General features: G+C 43.9%; 2 protein-coding genes across 18 annotated transcripts in view; one reads left to right on the top strand and one right to left on the bottom strand.

The window, feature by feature from the left end:
• The window catches only part of MLH1 (mutL homolog 1), a 42,559-nt gene extending 31,374 nt beyond the window's left edge, over positions 1-11,185 (top strand). For 3 of the 4 annotated variants that reach the window (XM_025884509.2, XM_025884495.2, XM_073902184.1), the window contains 6 exons: positions 2,021-2,129; positions 4,040-4,103; positions 8,886-9,050; positions 9,589-9,681; positions 9,972-10,085; positions 10,863-11,185. In XM_025884509.2, the coding sequence (XP_025740294.1) occupies positions 2,021-2,129; positions 4,040-4,103; positions 8,886-9,050; positions 9,589-9,681; positions 9,972-10,085; positions 10,863-11,030 (713 nt within the window). In that variant the 3' untranslated portion in view covers positions 11,031-11,185. Of the gene's footprint in view, positions 1-2,020; positions 2,130-4,039; positions 4,104-8,885; positions 9,051-9,588; positions 9,682-9,971; positions 10,086-10,685; positions 10,738-10,862 lie in introns of all 4 variants that reach the window. The other variant, XM_025884520.2, reaches the window with a different exon arrangement.
• Positions 11,186-12,547: 1,362 nt separating this feature from the next.
• LRRFIP2 (LRR binding FLII interacting protein 2) overlaps positions 12,548-16,684 on the bottom strand; it is a 108,776-nt gene continuing 104,639 nt past the window's right edge. For all 14 annotated transcript variants that reach the window (XM_073902188.1, XM_073902194.1, XM_073902192.1 and 11 more), the window contains 3 exons: positions 14,620-14,699; positions 13,931-14,035; positions 12,548-13,501 (listed from right to left, as the gene is read on the bottom strand). In XM_073902188.1, the coding sequence (XP_073758289.1) occupies positions 13,391-13,501; positions 13,931-14,035; positions 14,620-14,699 (296 nt within the window). In that variant the 3' untranslated portion in view covers positions 12,548-13,390. The remainder of the gene's footprint in view (positions 13,502-13,930; positions 14,036-14,619; positions 14,700-16,684) is intronic.

Raw genomic sequence — 16,684 nt, 5'->3', positions numbered from 1 at the left:
TAGTTTTTTGCCCATTTTTCTGTGGGTTTTTGGTCTTTTTGAACTGATTCAAGGGGTTCTTCATATATTCCAGATAATAATCAGTTACGTGAAAACATCTTCCCCCAATTTAGGACTTACCCATTTTCTTCTTCTTCTTCTTTTTTTAAACAAATACTTGTTTCATGAACAGAAATTCTTAGATTTAACATAGGCAGATTTTGTGAGTTGTTCTTTAGACTGGCTTCTTAAAATCTTATTTAGGAAATGCTTCCCAACTCTGGGATAATTAAAGACATATTCTTATATTGTCTCCTAAAATGCTTATACATAAAGCCCTAGTCCTCCTGGAGTTCGTCTTTGGTGTATGGTGTTAGAGTCAGGGTTTTCATGTAGATATCAGATTGGTCCATAATACATTGTTATTGTCTGCTTGTTTGGATTTAGCGAATATTATTTGCTCATAATTCTTTCCCTTGGATCGTTCATGGTCTGCCTGAAGCATATCATTTAGTGCGGTCTTGGGTGGCCGACTGAGTTTTGTTTTGTCTAATTCATCATTTTGAAAAGTGTTTTTTGCTGGGTTTAAAATTCTGGATTGACAGTTTTTCTTAATGCATCAAAGGTGTTGTTCTGTCATTTTTTGGCTTCCACTATTACTGCTGAAAATCCAGCTATCAGTCTTATATTTTATTACGTTGTGAGGAATCTCTCTTTTGTCTCTGAGTGCCTTTAAGATCTCTTTTCTTTAATGTCCAGTATCTCTGTGTGCCAAGTGTGGGTTTTGTTGGGCTTCCTAGAACTGAGGTTTGGTGTCTTCCATCATTTCTGGGATAGTCTCAGATATTTTTGGCTTCAAAGTCTGTAAATATCATCTCCCCCCTGCCCTCTCTCCCTTCTGGAACTTGAGTTATATATATTTATTATCCTCCATGTTGCATAAGCTGCTTCCATAGTTTTCCTCTCTTTGTCTCTCCGCGCTGCATTCTGGATAATTTCTTCAGATCTACCTACCAGTTATTATCTTGGCAACTTTGTCTCATCTGTTGTGAAGTCGGTCTTGAGTTTTAATTTCAATTACTATATTTTTCATTTTTAGAAATTTGGATTTTTTGGAGATCTTGATCATTTCTGATAGTCTCCTGCTGCTCATTCATTGTTTAATCCCTCTGAAGCATGCTGAACATACTTATTTTCTCTTCTCTGCTGGTATTTCCAGTCTCTGAACCTTTGCAGAGGTCGTGTGGTTTCTTCTGGATTCTAATTCTTGGTGCATTCTTTGTGTGTTTTGTAATTTTTTGACTGCTAGCTACTGGTGTTGTATCTGTGGGGTATAATTTGAAGCCTGGACTGAAACTGAATTTCTCCACAGAGAATTTGCATTTGATTCTATCAGGGACCTGGAGGATCAGTCAGCCCTGGAATCAACGTTAAATTAAAATCTCCATACAAGGCAGTGCTTAGCGTGAGTCTTGCTGCAAAAACATGTGAGGACCAGCGGTGGTTCCAGATTCTCGGGGTTATGATTTTTTTCTCAGCCCCAACACCCAGGCTTGAGATGGGTGGGCATTTGGGCTCCCTGCCCTGGGGCCCGGGACATGGCAGGATTTCTTTTCTTTTGCCTGAGGGTGTGGCCCTTGGTGTCTCAGCTTCACGTGCTGGGGAAGTGGCCTCCTGTTAGACTCCCCGTTTCAAATCATTCCTACCTTTTTGTTTTTCTTTCCCCGTACCTGAGAGCCGGCGAAAACTTGCACTCATGATTCCCAAGGTTCCTCTGGTGTCTTTGGGTGAAGCTGGCTTCCGAGCTCGCAGTACTTCTCTGGCTTCCTGCATTGCCTCGGGGTGTGATCTGCGGGCCAAGTTCTCCTTTACCTTTGGGCAATGTTTTTGTTGCATTTTGAAAGATTAGTTATAATCTATTCCTCATTTGTGTGTGTTTGCTGCAAGAGGTACATTGCAGGCATCGTTGCTCATCTGTGGTCTCTAGCTCTGGTGCTTGGCGCTTTGGGATGCCGTTCCTGACCTGCGCTTTCTTTTCCAGCACTCCGGGAGATGCTGCATAACCACTCCTTTGTAGGCTGCGTGAATCCACAGTGGGCCTTGGTGCAGCATCAGACCAAGTTGTACCTTCTCAACACCACCAAACTGAGGTAAACGAGTGAGTGCATGACACAAGCAGGACCGCTACAAGAATGGTCCTGGAGATGCAAGTGCAAAAAGCCAGGGACAGCGGCATGAGCTGTTTGGAAAGGTTCCTGGCTTTTGGAGACAGACAGAGATGGTTTCCAGTCCAGACCCAACAATTTACCGTTTATGTCACGGTGGACAAGATACTTTCCTAAACTGCGTCTCAGATGTCTCATCTGCAAATTTGGAAATTACTACTTAAGTTTTGTGAGCATAAGAAATGACATGAGAAGCCTGATGTTTGGCAGGTTCTTGGTCCTCAGTAAATGTTGACCAATGTAGTTGAACCAAGTGTCAAGGGCTTAGTGCCAGTAGAGAATTCTAGCATCTGCTGTGTGCAGCGGGGTACTGTGGGATGCAAGAGACAAAAAGACCCGATGCCCCCTTTCCTCCTTAGGGAATGTCACCAAGGCTTACTCTCACCATCACATGAGCCAGCGGGGTTGACAAGCTGTGCCATTTGCCCAGTACGTAGCCAGTGACCTTTCTATTGATTGTTCTCAGAGGCTTTCGTGGATGAGCTCCTAGTGAGTCTAGAACCTGTATCAAATTTGTTCTCAATTAGGTGGCACAGATGGGAGGGTGCTGCCACCCTGCATCTACTAGGCATCACCTGGCCACTGTGGGGGCCCTTTCCCACCAAGCCCTGCTGTCGCCTTGCAGTGCTTCTCGAGCCCGTGGAGCAAGGCAGCCACCATACGTTGCTTGGGGGTGGTGCACAAGATAAGAACTGCTTTCCTCCCTCACCCAGAAACTGCCCGGCCCAGAGCTGACTGCTGGCACACATACCTCTTTGGGTATTCAGAACTCACCCCTTTTGGGCCCTTTTCGTGCAGCTCTGTTCAAGATCCCTTGTCTTTGCTTTGAGAATCCTTTGGCTTGTGCAGTGGGCTGTCTCTTAAGAATGTGTTGGGAATTCTGCTGCCCTTGTTCTTTTTTTTCCAGCTCCTGTAAGTACATTTCCAAGGCTCCAGATCACATTGTGTTCAGGTTCTTTCATTTTACAAACAGAAAGCCAGGCCAGTCCAAGAATTTCAGCTATTAATAAATGTGAATGGTTTCCCAGTGAGAAGGTAAAAGAAACAGATTGAGAACCAGGTTCAGAGTGCAGAATCTGGATTCAGCTCCTTCCTTTCCACCTTATTAACTTTGACTCGGGACAAGTCAGGTATTCGCTGGGTGCCTCAGTTTCCCCCTTGTAATACAGGTGTAGCAGATGCCTTGTCTACTTTGATAATGAGAAGTCTTTAAACAGACCTATATGGTTCAGATTGCTTAAGAACTATAAAGTACCATTTATTTCAGCACCGTGTTATGTAAGGAGGTCAGTGTATTGTACACCTGACAGCTGCTTTTGGAGTGTTGCCAGACAGTGCATCATCCTACACCAAACACCCGGGTGGTCTGATTCTGCCTTGTATCTACTTGTGATTATTTATCGTTTCCTGCCCTCCCTATACACTCCATACTATTTTTAATGGTGAGTTGTAAAAAAAAAGAAAAGAAAAGGTGACTTGTAGGAGGATTCTTTGTAAGTGGGGAAAAAGTAAGCAAGCAAAAATTTCTTACATTTCACCTACAGGGCGTTCAACAGCCTTTTACAGCACCAGGGGGTGGGGACAGAGCCTGAGTGACTTAGAGACTTAGTCTTAGTGCTCTAAGCCACGTGCAGAGGCCCGCCAGCCAGAGTCCTAGCTGGAGCATGCAGCGGGTCCCAGCTCCTTAGAGGAGAAGGAGTCTCATAGACTGTCAGGAAGGCTCCACAGCATGTCTCATCCATGTTGCAGGAGTTCTTTCTCCCGTTTGTCCTGACTGCTTGACTCTCAGGCATGGATTCAGCATTTCCTTAAAGTCACTTCATTTTTATTTTCAGTGAAGAACTGTTCTACCAGATACTCATTTATGATTTTGCCAATTTCGGTGTTCTGAGGCTGTCGGTAAGTTTGCTTCCTGCTTCTCACTTCTGAAACTTCCAACAGTTGGTCATTTCTGAAAATAATAGCTCTACCCTAATGTCTGATTTGCAGTATATTAGGTTTTTCCAAATATGCCTAGGACAGCTTCTGTATTGTATGATTTGTGTATGGAAGTATCTTTAGTTATAACACAGTTTTATACAAAGCAGAACAGTCATTTGGTAGTCAGCTTAAACAAAGTTTTAGTATGATATTGGTTAATACATATCTAAGAAAACTTGTAAAGAGATAAAAATAGAAATAAACATTCTCTAAAGCCTATGACCCAAACACAACCAACCCCAGCTGACAGTATTAGGTCATTTCTTCCAGGACCTTTTCAATGCTTAATTTTAATTTAGAATTAAAATCAGACTACTTATCTATGTAGTTTCATATTATCTTTGTACAGCTGACATAACGCTACAGAAAAGCCTACTGGGATCTTTATTGGGATTGTCTTGAATCTACAGAGCAATTTGAGGAGGAAATCTTTTGTTAGATTTATCCCTTAATATCCCACATTTTTTGACGCTAATCGCATTTTAAAAGTTGTCCAGTGGAAACACAAGTGTTTATTATGTACACTGATCTTGTACCTTGCAACCTTGCCAAACTCACTTAGTAGTGCTACTAGTTTTCTTACAGATTTCCATCAGTTTCTGCATGAATGATCATGGCAATAAAGGCAGTTTTATTTTTCCTATCCAATCTGGATGGCTTTTCTTTCTTTTTCTTGTCTGATTGCACTGACTAGACCCTTAGTACAATGTTGAATAGAAGTGGTGAGAATGGAAATCCTTCTCTTGTTGCTGATACAGGGAAACACATTCAGTCTTTTGAAAGTAAGTATGCTTTTTGCCATAGGTAGAGATGAGATGTCCTTTATTAGGATGAGGAAGTTCCCTTCTGTTCCTTGTTTGCTTACATTTGTTTTTATTCAGGAATGGATATTGAATTTTTTCAAATGCCTTTTCTGCGTCTGTTAAGATAATTGCATGGTATTCTTTTTTAATTTCTTAATATAATGAATTACATTGATTTTCATGTTAAAAACCAGTCTTGCATTCCTGGGATGAACCGTGCTTGTACGTGATATGTTACTCTTTTTATATATTATTGAAATTGATTTGCCAGAATTTTGTTTACAATTGCTACATATATGTTCGTGAATTGATACTGGTTTTTATTTTTCTTGTAGTCTTTGGTTTTGGTATCAGCATTAACGCTGGTTTCATAAAATGAGTTGGAAGCTATCCCCTCCTTTTTCATCATCTGAGTCTGTATAGAATTGGGGTTTATTCCTTAAATGTCTGGTAGAATTCAACAGTGAGTGAAGCCATCTGGGCCTGCAGATTTCCTCAAAGGAAGGTTTTTAGCTACAAATTCAGTTTCTTTCCTAGATAACTATTCAGATTTTTTTCTTCTTGACAGAGCTTTGGTTTTGGTTCCTTTCAAGGAATTTGTCCATTGAAGTTTTCGAATTTATTGGCATGAAGTTGTTCATAGTATTTTTCATAATTCTTTTAATAAGTAGATCCTCTCTCATTCCTAATATTGGCGATGTGTATCCTCTCTTAACCTAATCAGTCTGATTAGAAGTTTACCAATTTTCATTGATCTCAAAGAACTGACTTTTGGTTTCATTGATTTTTCTGTTGTTTTTCTGTTTTCTATTCCACTGATAATTTACTCTGATCTTTATTACTTCCTTTCTACTTATTTTGGGTTAAATTTGCTCTTCTGTTTCAAATTTATTAAGGTAGAAGCTGAGGTCACTGATTGGACATCATCCTTTTCTAATATAGGTGTTAAGTGCTAATAAATTTCCCCTCAGTGCTGCTCTAGCAGCTTCCCACAAATTTTGATAAGTTTTCATTTTCATCCAGGACAAAATAGTTTATTTCCTTTTTGATTTCTTCTTTGACTCACAGGTTATTGGGAAGTGTGTTGTTTCCAGTTACTTGGAGATTTTCCTGATACCTGTTCCTGAATTAGAAATCACTAAGAGTATGGTTGGTGCTGCTAAATGACCCACGCACACTTGAAACAAATGTGTATTCTGGTCTGCTTGAGTGCAGTGTTCTGAGTGGCAGGAATAGCAAGTTGACAGTGATGCTCAGATCTTCTATATCCTGACTTTCTATTTGTTCCAGTTTATTTTTTAAAAAGGGTGATATTGAAACCTCTGACTGTAATTGCAGATTTGTCTTTTTCTCTTTACCAGTTCCATTAGTTTGATCCTTCATAGATTTTAAAGTTCTGGTACCAAGTGCATTAACATTTAGATTGTCGGGTCCTTTCATTGACTCCTCTATTATAAAAAAATAGGAACAGTGTTCTGTGGGTTTATAACATGTAAAATGAATGACCATAGTAACATCAGAAGGGGAGAAATGGAAGAAAATTGAGGCATCTTACTTTTAACCATGTATTTCAGTCTTCTTCCTAATCAGATGACTTAGCTGAGAGGTCACTGAACTTCTCCCCTCCCCTGGCTTCCTTCTCAGTGAGGCAGTGGAAGACTTGCAGCTCCACGGGAGGGCAGTGCCTCCACCCAGCCTCCCCCTCCCACCTGCTCAGCAGGCTGGCACATCCTCGCTGCTGAAATGGCCACCGGGGAGGAGGGGGAAGAGGTTTTCTTATGGATTTTCAGGTGTTTTCTTTGTGGGAGATGGGCTCGAGTGAGTGTTAGCTTTGGGGTTTCTCAGCTGCTGTCAGGATCATGGCTTTGTGGCTTTCACACAAGCACACCTCGTTTTAGTCTGTGCTTCCCTGTGCGTCACAGACCTTGCATTTCTACAAATTCAAGGTCTGCGGCAACCCCACAGTGAGCAAGTCTGTTGGCGCCAGCTTTCCAACAGCGTTTGCTCACTTCCTGTCTCTGTGTCACATTTTGGTAGTTGTGGCAATATTTCAAACTTTTTTATTATTGTATTTGTGTATAATACAAACTGTGATCAGTGATTATAATTCACTGTAAGCTCAGATGGTTAGCATTTTTTAGCAATAATTTTTTTTCCAGAAGCACACATTTTCTTTTTTCACTTTTTTTAAATTTAAATTCAATTAATTAACATATAATGTATATTTGTTTCAGGGGTACAGGTCTGTGATTCATCAGTCTTACATAACACCCAGTGCTCATTACAACACATACCCTCCTTAATGTCCATCACCCAGTTACCCCATCCCACCACCCCCCTCCCCCTATCCCAGCACCCCCCTCCCCCCAGCAACCCTGTTTGCTTCCTATGATTAAGAGTCTCTTATAGTTTGTCTCCCTCTCTGGTTTCATCTTGTTTCATTTTTTCCTCTCTTCCCCTATGATCCTCTGCCTTGCTTCTTAAATTCCGCATATTAGTGAGATCATATGATAATTGTCTTTCTGATTGACTTATTTCACTTAGCATAATACCCTCCAGTTCCATCCACGTCATTGCAAATGGCAAGATTTCATTCCTTTTGATGGCTGCATAATATTCCATTGTATATATATACCACATCTTCTCTATCCATTCATCTGTCGATGGACGTCTGGGCTCTTTTTCCATAGTTTGGCTAATTGTGGACGTTGCTGCTATCAACATTGGGGGTGCAGGTGCCCCTTCAGATCGTTACATTTGTATCTTTGGGGTAAATACCGAGTAGTGCAATTGCTGGGTCGTAGGGTAGCTCTATTTTCAACCTTTTGAGGATCCTCCGTACTGTTTTCCAGAGTGGCTGCACTAGTTTGCATCCCCACCAACAATGTGGGAGGGTTCCCCTTTCTCTGCATTCTTGCCAACATCTGTTGTTTCCTGACTTGTTAATTTTAGCCATTCTGACTGGTGTGAGGCGGCATCTCATTGTGGTTTTGATATGTATTCCCCTGATGCCGAGTGATGTTGAACATTTTTTCATGTGTCTGTTGGCCATTTGGATGTCTTCTTTGGAGTGTCTGTTCATGTCTTCTGCCCATTTCTTGACTGGATCATTTGTTCTTTGGGTGTTGAGTTTAAGAAGTTCTTTATAGATTTTGGATACTAGTCCTTTTATCTGATACGTCATTTGCAAGTATCTTCTCCCATTCTGTCGGTTGTCTTTTGGTTTTGTTGACTGTTTCTTTTGCTGTGCAAAAGCTTTTTATCTTGATGAAGTCCCAATAGTTCATTTTTGCCCTTGCTTCCCTTGGTTCTGGAGACGGGTTTAGCAAGAAGTTGCTGCGGCTGAGGTCACAGAGGTTGCTGCCTGTGTTCTCCTCTAGGATTTTGATGGATTCCTGTTGCACATTTAGGTCTTTCTTCCATTTTGAGTCTATTTTGGTGTAAGGAAATGGTCCAGTTTCATTCTTCTGCACGTGGCTGTCCAATTTTCCCAGCACCATTTGTTGAAGAGACTTTTTTCCACTGGACATTCTTTCCTGCTTTGTCAAAGATTAGTTGACTGTAGACTTGAGGGTTCATTTCTGGGCTCTCTATTCTGTTCCATTGATCTGTGTGTCAGTTTTTGTGCCAGTATCATACTGTCTTGATGATTACAGCTGACTAGTTTTTTTTTAGTTAAGGTGTACATTGTTTTTTTAGACATATGTGTGTAAACGTAACTTTTTTTTATGTGCACTAGGAAACCAAAAAATTCGTTTGACTCCCTGTGTTGTGCTACTCCTTTACTGTGGCAGTCTGGAACCAAACCCCAAGTACCGCCGAGGTGTGCCTGTGGTGGTTTTGTGGGAAGGAATTCAGGCTTCACTTGGATGCACGGTTGACATCTCCTCTGTTCTAGGAGCCAGCGCCGCTGTTTGACCTGGCCATGCTTGCCTTGGATAGTCCTGAGAGTGGCTGGACAGAGGAAGATGGTCCCAAAGAAGGACTTGCCGAGTACATTGTTGAGTTTCTGAGGAAGAAGGCTGAGATGCTCGCAGACTATTTCTCTTTGGAAATCGATGAGGTGTGTGACAGCCATTTTTATGCCTCTGTTGCATTCCTCAGGTAAGAGTCAAGTTCTGTAGTTGGTCCGAGATCAGGACGAGAAGGGAGAAGGCTGCCCGCCCCTGTGAGATGCAGCATGTGACATCCGTTCACATCCTCACTCCCTGTTTGCTTTCTCATCCATTCATGCCCCTTCCTGTTCCCGGGGTGAAGTACCCCAACAAGGGAGAGCTGAATCCCACAGTCCCTGCGAATGAGAGGATGCCAGGCCACTTGCTTTCCTTGTTTCTTCCTCTTATCCCTTAAACTTTGGGGCTTTCCATCTCGATGTGTTCTTTAGCTGGTGAGCATATTGAAACAAGAAGTTTTTCTGTACAAAAAGCTCTTTTTAAGCACTTTGCTCTCCTGCCCTCGGTGCCCAGCCCAGTCAGGCCACCTGGTCACCCAGAGTGCAGACATGCGGACAAGACCTGGAGGGAGCACTGGGGAAATGGAACTAGATTAAACTCTAACAATTTACTTCTTGTCCCTTGTCGTGGCCTTTTCTGCACAAGCAGGAAGGGAACTTGACTGGATTACCCCTGCTCATCGACAGCTATGTGCCCCCTTTGGAGGGTCTGCCTATCTTCATTCTTCGACTCGCCACGGAGGCAAGTGGTCAAGCCATTCCTAAGTATGTGGGTACCTGCGTGTGGGCTGGCGGGAGAGGGCACGGGGCCACACCTTCACATGGAATGATGGAGATGAAAAGGATACAACAGTTGAAGGCCCCCCTTTACCCCACCTACCCCAGCCGTATTCGGCAGTTCCGGTTTACAGATTTAATGCTGAAAACGTTACATGAAAAAAGCTTTAAGTAGTCTGTAACCTCCACTTCGAAATGAAATGTTTGTTAAAGCAAGTACCTATGTTGAGGTATTAATTTCTCTCTTTGGACCAGGTGAACTGGGATGAAGAGAAGGAATGTTTTGAAAGCCTTAGTAAAGAATGTGCTATGTTTTACTCCATTCGGAAGCAGTATATATCTGAGGAGTCAACCCTCTCGGGCCAGCAGGTACTGTGGTGATGCACATTAGCACCCAGGATGGGGATGGGCCTCACACAACCTTTAGCAAATGAAACCTGCCACCTCTGAATTTGTAGGATTTCACTGCACATAAGGTTTCAACATAATGGTCAGCTTTTATTCATGAATTTCACTTCCTTCTGCTGGTTTGGAAGGTCCCTCTAGAATGATCTCAGTACCTGTCAAATGTGAAAACACAAGCCGTCACCGTGAGAGCTGGGAGGCTGAGCTGGTGGATGATCCAGGGCTAGCGAATTGTCGTCTCCCACCGTTAGCCCTCAGGTGTGCAGCCCCAGTCTTCAGGTTCTGCCCCAGTCTCCCCACGCTCATTTAGCTTTGGCTCATTATACATCTGACCACTGCTCTTCCAGGCAAACAGGGCAGTACTAAGGTCAGATCCCTAGCTCTTCTTACAGATCAGCTGTACACAGAAAGGGCCTGGGTGAATACACTTCCTACTATTGTGGGCTGAACCTCATAGTCAGGATCAGACCTTATGTTAGATGCTGCTACAATCAACAGTTCTCCTGAATGGAAACAAAGTTTCCATGGGAGGTCTCTGCCTGCCTTTCCCCTTGTCTCCTTCAGGGCTGTAGGATCCCTGAGAGGCTGACCAGAGAGGATGTTTCACCAGCAGCAGGTAAAACAGCCCATTGTAACCAGCAAGACTTCCAGGCCCAGTACAGGTCAGCCAGGAAACCACAAATGCTGGGATGTGAGCGGGGCGAACAGGCAGGCTTGTGACCTTGAACGTGTCTTTTCCAGAGCGAAGTGTCAGGCTCCTCTGCAAACCCCTGGAAGTGGACTGTGGAACACATTGTTTATAAAGCCTTCCGCTCCCACCTTCTGCCTCCTAAACATTTCACAGAAGATGGAAATATCCTACAGCTTGCTAACCTGCCTGATCTGTACAAAGTCTTCGAGAGGTGCTGACCACGATCACTTGCGGACTCTGGGCTGTGTGGTTCTTGCACTGCATCCTGACGAGGATAGGTCTTAGGGTTGAAGACTCCCGTTTGCCCTCTAACTAGTAGCACTCTTTCATGCTTGGTGGATTGACCAGAAATAAATTGTCAGATGTGTCCTAACATGATTTCTTATTTAATTTCACTACACTTGAAAGGTTTTCTAGATCCATTTTCACCTACAGTATACTTGATTGTGTTGAAGAATCCAAAAGCAGTTTGAAAGCCCTCTGGGCATCTGATAAGAATTCTAAAAAGGCCTTGAAGATTTTATAGATCTTGCTCTGGTTTGGTTCTTTGTGTACTCCAGTAAATTTCTAATATCAGTTGATATGAATTACATTGGTTCACCTGCCTTGGAAAGAGGTCCCGAACGTGTAAGAGGCTCTGGTGACACTGAGTATGGAGAAGGCTGAAATGATAAGCTGTTACTACCTTATGTAACCAAAGCTAATTAATCTGTAATGAAAGAAAAACTTGCAAGAGGACAGCAGTCCTGATGGAGTTTGTAACTAGTGTGCCCTTTAAGTAAGCCCCCTTTGTTAATGGATCTGAATCCTACCAGCTTACGTTCTAGTTATTCTTGTCTGAAGAATGACATAAAAATACACACTTAAGCTGTAGGTACCATTATAAGAAGCTGCCTTAACACTAGCCTGCGTTAACAGAAAAGTGCAGTGAGCATGGGGAGGACGAACGCCTTCAGTACAGAGGTAAAATCAGATCACAAGACTCAGTGAAGAACGTTCCATGGGAAAGAACAGGGAACTCTACCGAGTGAAGACAGCCATTCCCTTTGGAAGAGACTGGGACAACAGAAGAGACAAATTTGTTGTACCGCAAAAGGGGCAAAGTCAGGTTCAACCATGTAGAACTTCCAAAAAGTCAACAACAGGGCGGCTCAGCAGTGGGGCTTGCTGAGCCCAGCGGGGTACAGGCTGAACAGAACTTTGCCCCCCTCTCCCTCTCTCGCAGCTCCTGCACAGGTGATTGCACCCACTATGACTAGAGAGAATTTATAGGAAATCCCCTCCATTCAGGACAGCGGTTTCCATATTTTAAAAATAAAATACAACTACAAAGCTCATTGCTCTGAAGAAGGGGGTAATTCGTAGAGATTTTCACACTCAAGTTAGCTTTAGCATCTAGCTTCAAGTCTAAACTTTATCTCATGTGCCTTTAATTCATGAGACTTCCCCTTGCATTTGTTCTGTAGATAACAGCCACCATCTCCATAAAACCACCTTGGTTCTGAGGGCAAAAGAGAATCACAAATCCTGCAGAGTAGCCACACTCGATGATAAAAGCCCCTTGAACTAGGTGCCTTTAAAGATGAAACTGACTGAAGTTCTTAAAAAGCTGTACATTCCAGATCATTCTTCTTGCGGAGGAGAGAAGAGGGGCAAGGTAACAGGGGTGTGTGTGTGGCTGCCTTGAGGTGTTTTAAAGTCTCCCCCAACAAAAATGACTGTGTCAGCAGCCAGCCATGGTCAGCAAGAGGGTGCGTTTAATAGAGTCTTCAGGCCGACCTCCCCCTGCCTGTCCCCACCCCCACTGGGCTCGTCTGAGGGGTCACTCCACAGATGAGCAGCAGATGAGATACTTTACATGAGATACAGCACAGCTGACGTTGAAGACGAAGGGCCCTACTCTTACTTTAAGAGTGTTAGGCTTTGGACATTCCCGGCCACATGCAATAAAGCAAGTTTTATATACACTCCCCATATCTTTTTCTAACATTTTCTTATATAAATTTAAATATTTTACAAAAAAAGGCTTTTTCCTCCAAACATAGAAATTTGAGTGAAACATATATTCCCCGCCTGTGAACTTGTTTCTTCACTAAAATATAAATGCCATCTGATATTAAGGGTAAGTGTCTTTTGACCGTTGGGGATGACTGAAGTCTGAATTGCACCATGGAGAAGGCACTTGTGTTTTCCGAGGTCTCCAGCCGAGTTACCTCATTGGGCACTCACAGAGTCGCTGTCCTCCGGAACCTGTGCCAAGGCCTCCGAGTGCCCAGTCACTGAGGCAGCTGGGGGAAAATGGTGAGTAAACTTGATTCTAAAATTATGGAAATTAAAAAAACAAAACAAAACCCAGCATGGACCAGTTCTTAGTCTAGAATCAAACTACAAACGAAATCCAAAGTGTTCATTCATGAAGATTCAAACCTGTTTCATTCTCTCATAAATTATAAAATACAAAGGTGGCTATTTTAATGACAAAACTCAAACAGTACTGAAGGGGGTCTGTGTCAATGGACAAAAAGTCAGTCCCCCTGGCGGGGGCCCAGAAGCGGCGCCCGGGCCGCAGGGTGGCCGCCTACTGCTGGGCCAGAAGTGCTGTTCTGTTGGCCTTCATCTTCTCCAGCCGCTTGGCCAGGTGGCTGTTGGTCATCTCCATCTCCTCAATCTTGTCCAGGGCCGTTCGTAACTGCAGACAGGGAGGGCGCAGTCACTTCACACCGTCACACACGAAACCCAGGGCCACTTGAGCGTGCCCCCGCCCCCTGCCTGCGACACGGAAGCACTCCCCCCCCCGCCCCCGCACAGTGCCCTGCGGCCTCGCCTCTCTTTCGCCAGCTGGCAGCACCGAGCAGGGACACTGAGCCTCAACCCCAGAAAGGACAGCCGGCGGGTGGGGGAACAGACCGGCTCCACAACAAAAGGGAGACCTATCCTTCCTCTCAGTCTCTAACTGGCCGAAACCTAAAAGTAAATGGCAGTCACCCCACAGGTCGAAAACCAACACCGAAGAGTGAGAGACTCCACGGCGGTTCCCTTAAGATTGAGCCAGGATTCAGTTCCTCAGGCAGCGAAGGATCTGTTCTTTGTGGGAATGCGAGCATGCGAAAGCGGGTACCTCTCGCTGCAGCTTCCTCTTCTCGGCCTTCAGTTCGTCTTCCACTTTCTCGGCGTTCTCCGCGGCCGTCTTATACCTCAGCACCTGGCCCTCCAGCCGGCTGATCTGTCAACAAAGAACACGAGCCTCTGCTAATGGCCACCGGGGGCCCCTTTCTCGCAGCCACATGGAAACACAGCATCATTACAAATCCCAAGTCATCCCCTCACGGTGAGTCAGAGGGCCTCTCAGCACCTGACGCCTATTTATAGATCAAGAAATGTCCCCGGAGAGGGATAAGGCTGGAGAGTCCTTATCAAGCCGATTTCCCATGTTAAGTTTATGATGAACATACTGTTTAAGTGCCAAAGTAACAGTGCAGGGCAAAACTCACTAAATGGAAAAGCTTTTAGACTTTTTGAAATGTACAATAAGGGATTTTCAAACTACAGTCTTCCTGAAGTCTCTTGAAATAATCTGGAAAAAACAGAATTATAGCTTCAGTCTTCTGCACTTTTACAGCTAACAGAAGGCTGAAGTGACCTGCCAGGTTCTCTCTGCTGGCGTTTCTACTTTAATAGAGAGCTTTTATAGAGACCCCACTGCAGAGGCAGCCCAAAGAAAAGCCAGGTACTCCTGGAGTTAGCCACTCGGATGCAGGTAGTTTCCAAGGGAGTGTAAATCACTTGGTAGCACACTGAAGTACTTACATTCTGCTCCAACGTGGTTATATCCTGTTCTGCCTTTGAAAGCTTAAATTTGTATTCACTAATTTGTCTATTGGCATCTCCTAGAAGAGAAGAGAATAGTGAATCACCTGTCAGAGAGCAGGTGTGACCTCAGGCAGTGACAGCCTCTGCAGCCCAGAAGGGGACCGAGCGCAAACGCCCAAGTGGCGGCCACAGCACCTCCCGCAGCCTGGGCTCTACAACGGCTCTCCTGCGAGAAGCTCTAGCCCCTGATCCAAGCATCCCTTGGACCAGGGAGGTGGAAGAAAATTTACTCTTTACCCCATGGTGGGGGGAGGCCGATGAGCAAGGAGCCCTGTCAAGTGCATCAGTGGCCCCCGCCAAACTTAGGTGCTGCCCTTCCCCCAGGAGCCTCCAGTTTTCCTCACCTTCCTACCTTCCGCGCTCCCTTTGGCTGCCACACCTTGAGGGTCCTGCTCTCCCCGCCTCTGAATGAAGTCCTCAGCACCCTCCAGCATGACTCTTGCTTAGTCCCCTGTAACTTCACCTTCCCCGTGGCGTTTTATTGGCACTGTTTTTGCTAACACTAATCGTGCTTTCTGAACACTGTACGTGAGGAGAGGGGCCCTGGCTCTGCCTTCCTCAGTCTACCTCTGTATCTTGCCAAGGGCTTTGTGCATGTGCTTAATAAACATTTGCTCAAAGAAATGCTTTTCAGTAACATGTTGTGATAATATGATAGGTAGACTTCTAAATCATCAGTTGTACTTCTGACCTAAGAAGTCATTTAAAATGAGAAGTTAAAAAAACTCCTTCCAGCAAACCAAATTTAACAAAAATCATTCTGAAATGATTATAGGGTAGGAATCATAAGGCCTAAAGGAGATAAACCAAATCTAAGCTATCTAACTTAAGAACTTTTCTGCTTTTCCACATCACTGAGGTTACAACTACTTATATAATCTTGAGCGAGAGGTTCTTCTCACGGGTAGTTACTGTCACCTGAAAAGTAATGGGGCTATAAAACTCTCACCCCAAAGGCCCCTCTGGCAGTGAGAGACAAGAGTTCCTACTGCTGGACTCTAAAACACAAGCTTCAGGATCTAGCTAATTCTTCATCCCAGCACTTACTAATTATCACAATGTGCTGCTTCCTTCTCATGGCAAACCTCCCTTTCCTTCCTGTTTTCAAGAGTGTAAGTCCTGCATCTTTGCCATTTCGTGCTTGCTATGAAATTCCATTCAATCACACCATGCTCATGTCCCCGGGCTTCCTTTGCTGGCCAGGCCTGTCTACTGGGTCCCGCTGAGCCCACCTCGTTCTACAGTCACTCTGGGTCCTTCCCAGATACCAGCTCCATAACGCCCACCTGCCCTAGGAGCATTCACATGTAAGGCATGCCTGTTCTCCCTCAGTGGGACTCCTTTTGATTTTGCTGCTTTAGGCCAATCTACCCCCTGCCCTCTCTCTAAGACTGTTGGCAGCCACTGTACTGGTCCAGCTGATCATCACAGCCTCCCAGCTAGTCAGTCTGCCTCTAATACCCATCTTCATCTATCCTCCACACCAAAGTATTTCTAGAATAAAATATTCAACAGGAAGTGTCACGAGGGTCCCAACTGATCTCTAATAAAGGACATGATACTAACCTCAAAAGCCAGTATTAATAGTATCAATAAGCCTTAATCCAAGAAGCCTTTTCTATTTAGCCTAATGCAAAAATATTTAGATGAAAAAGCCATGAAATAACTTATATTTTAAAATAAATTATCAGAAAAGCCACAACTCAAACTGAATAAAAAGTAAGTCTCCCCTCTCCACAAACGATACATTGTCTAGCTATATATGAATGGCTGCTGACCTCCCCCGACCATGGAGATTACTGTGAACACAGCAGGCATTTTAAAACAACATGGGGTCAAAAACAGAAAGGGAGAAAAACTGCATGAATAGGCTTACTTTGTGGCCTTGTTTTAAATTCCAGCTATAAAGATTAATTTGGTTAATAAAACTTCTGGCAAAGTTCTGGAACTATTCAGCATTAGTGTGAGTTAGTTCCAATAATATCCTTCACTATCCAAGATA

This window comes from Callorhinus ursinus, unplaced genomic scaffold, assembly GCF_003265705.2.
Source record: "Callorhinus ursinus isolate GAN/ISIS: 27379988/994484 unplaced genomic scaffold, GSC_fseal_2.0 scaffold1, whole genome shotgun sequence".
Taxonomy (NCBI): Eukaryota; Metazoa; Chordata; class Mammalia; order Carnivora; family Otariidae; genus Callorhinus; species Callorhinus ursinus.
Note: the sequence above shows the minus strand (reverse complement) of the source record. Positions and strands in the feature narration are given on the sequence as shown.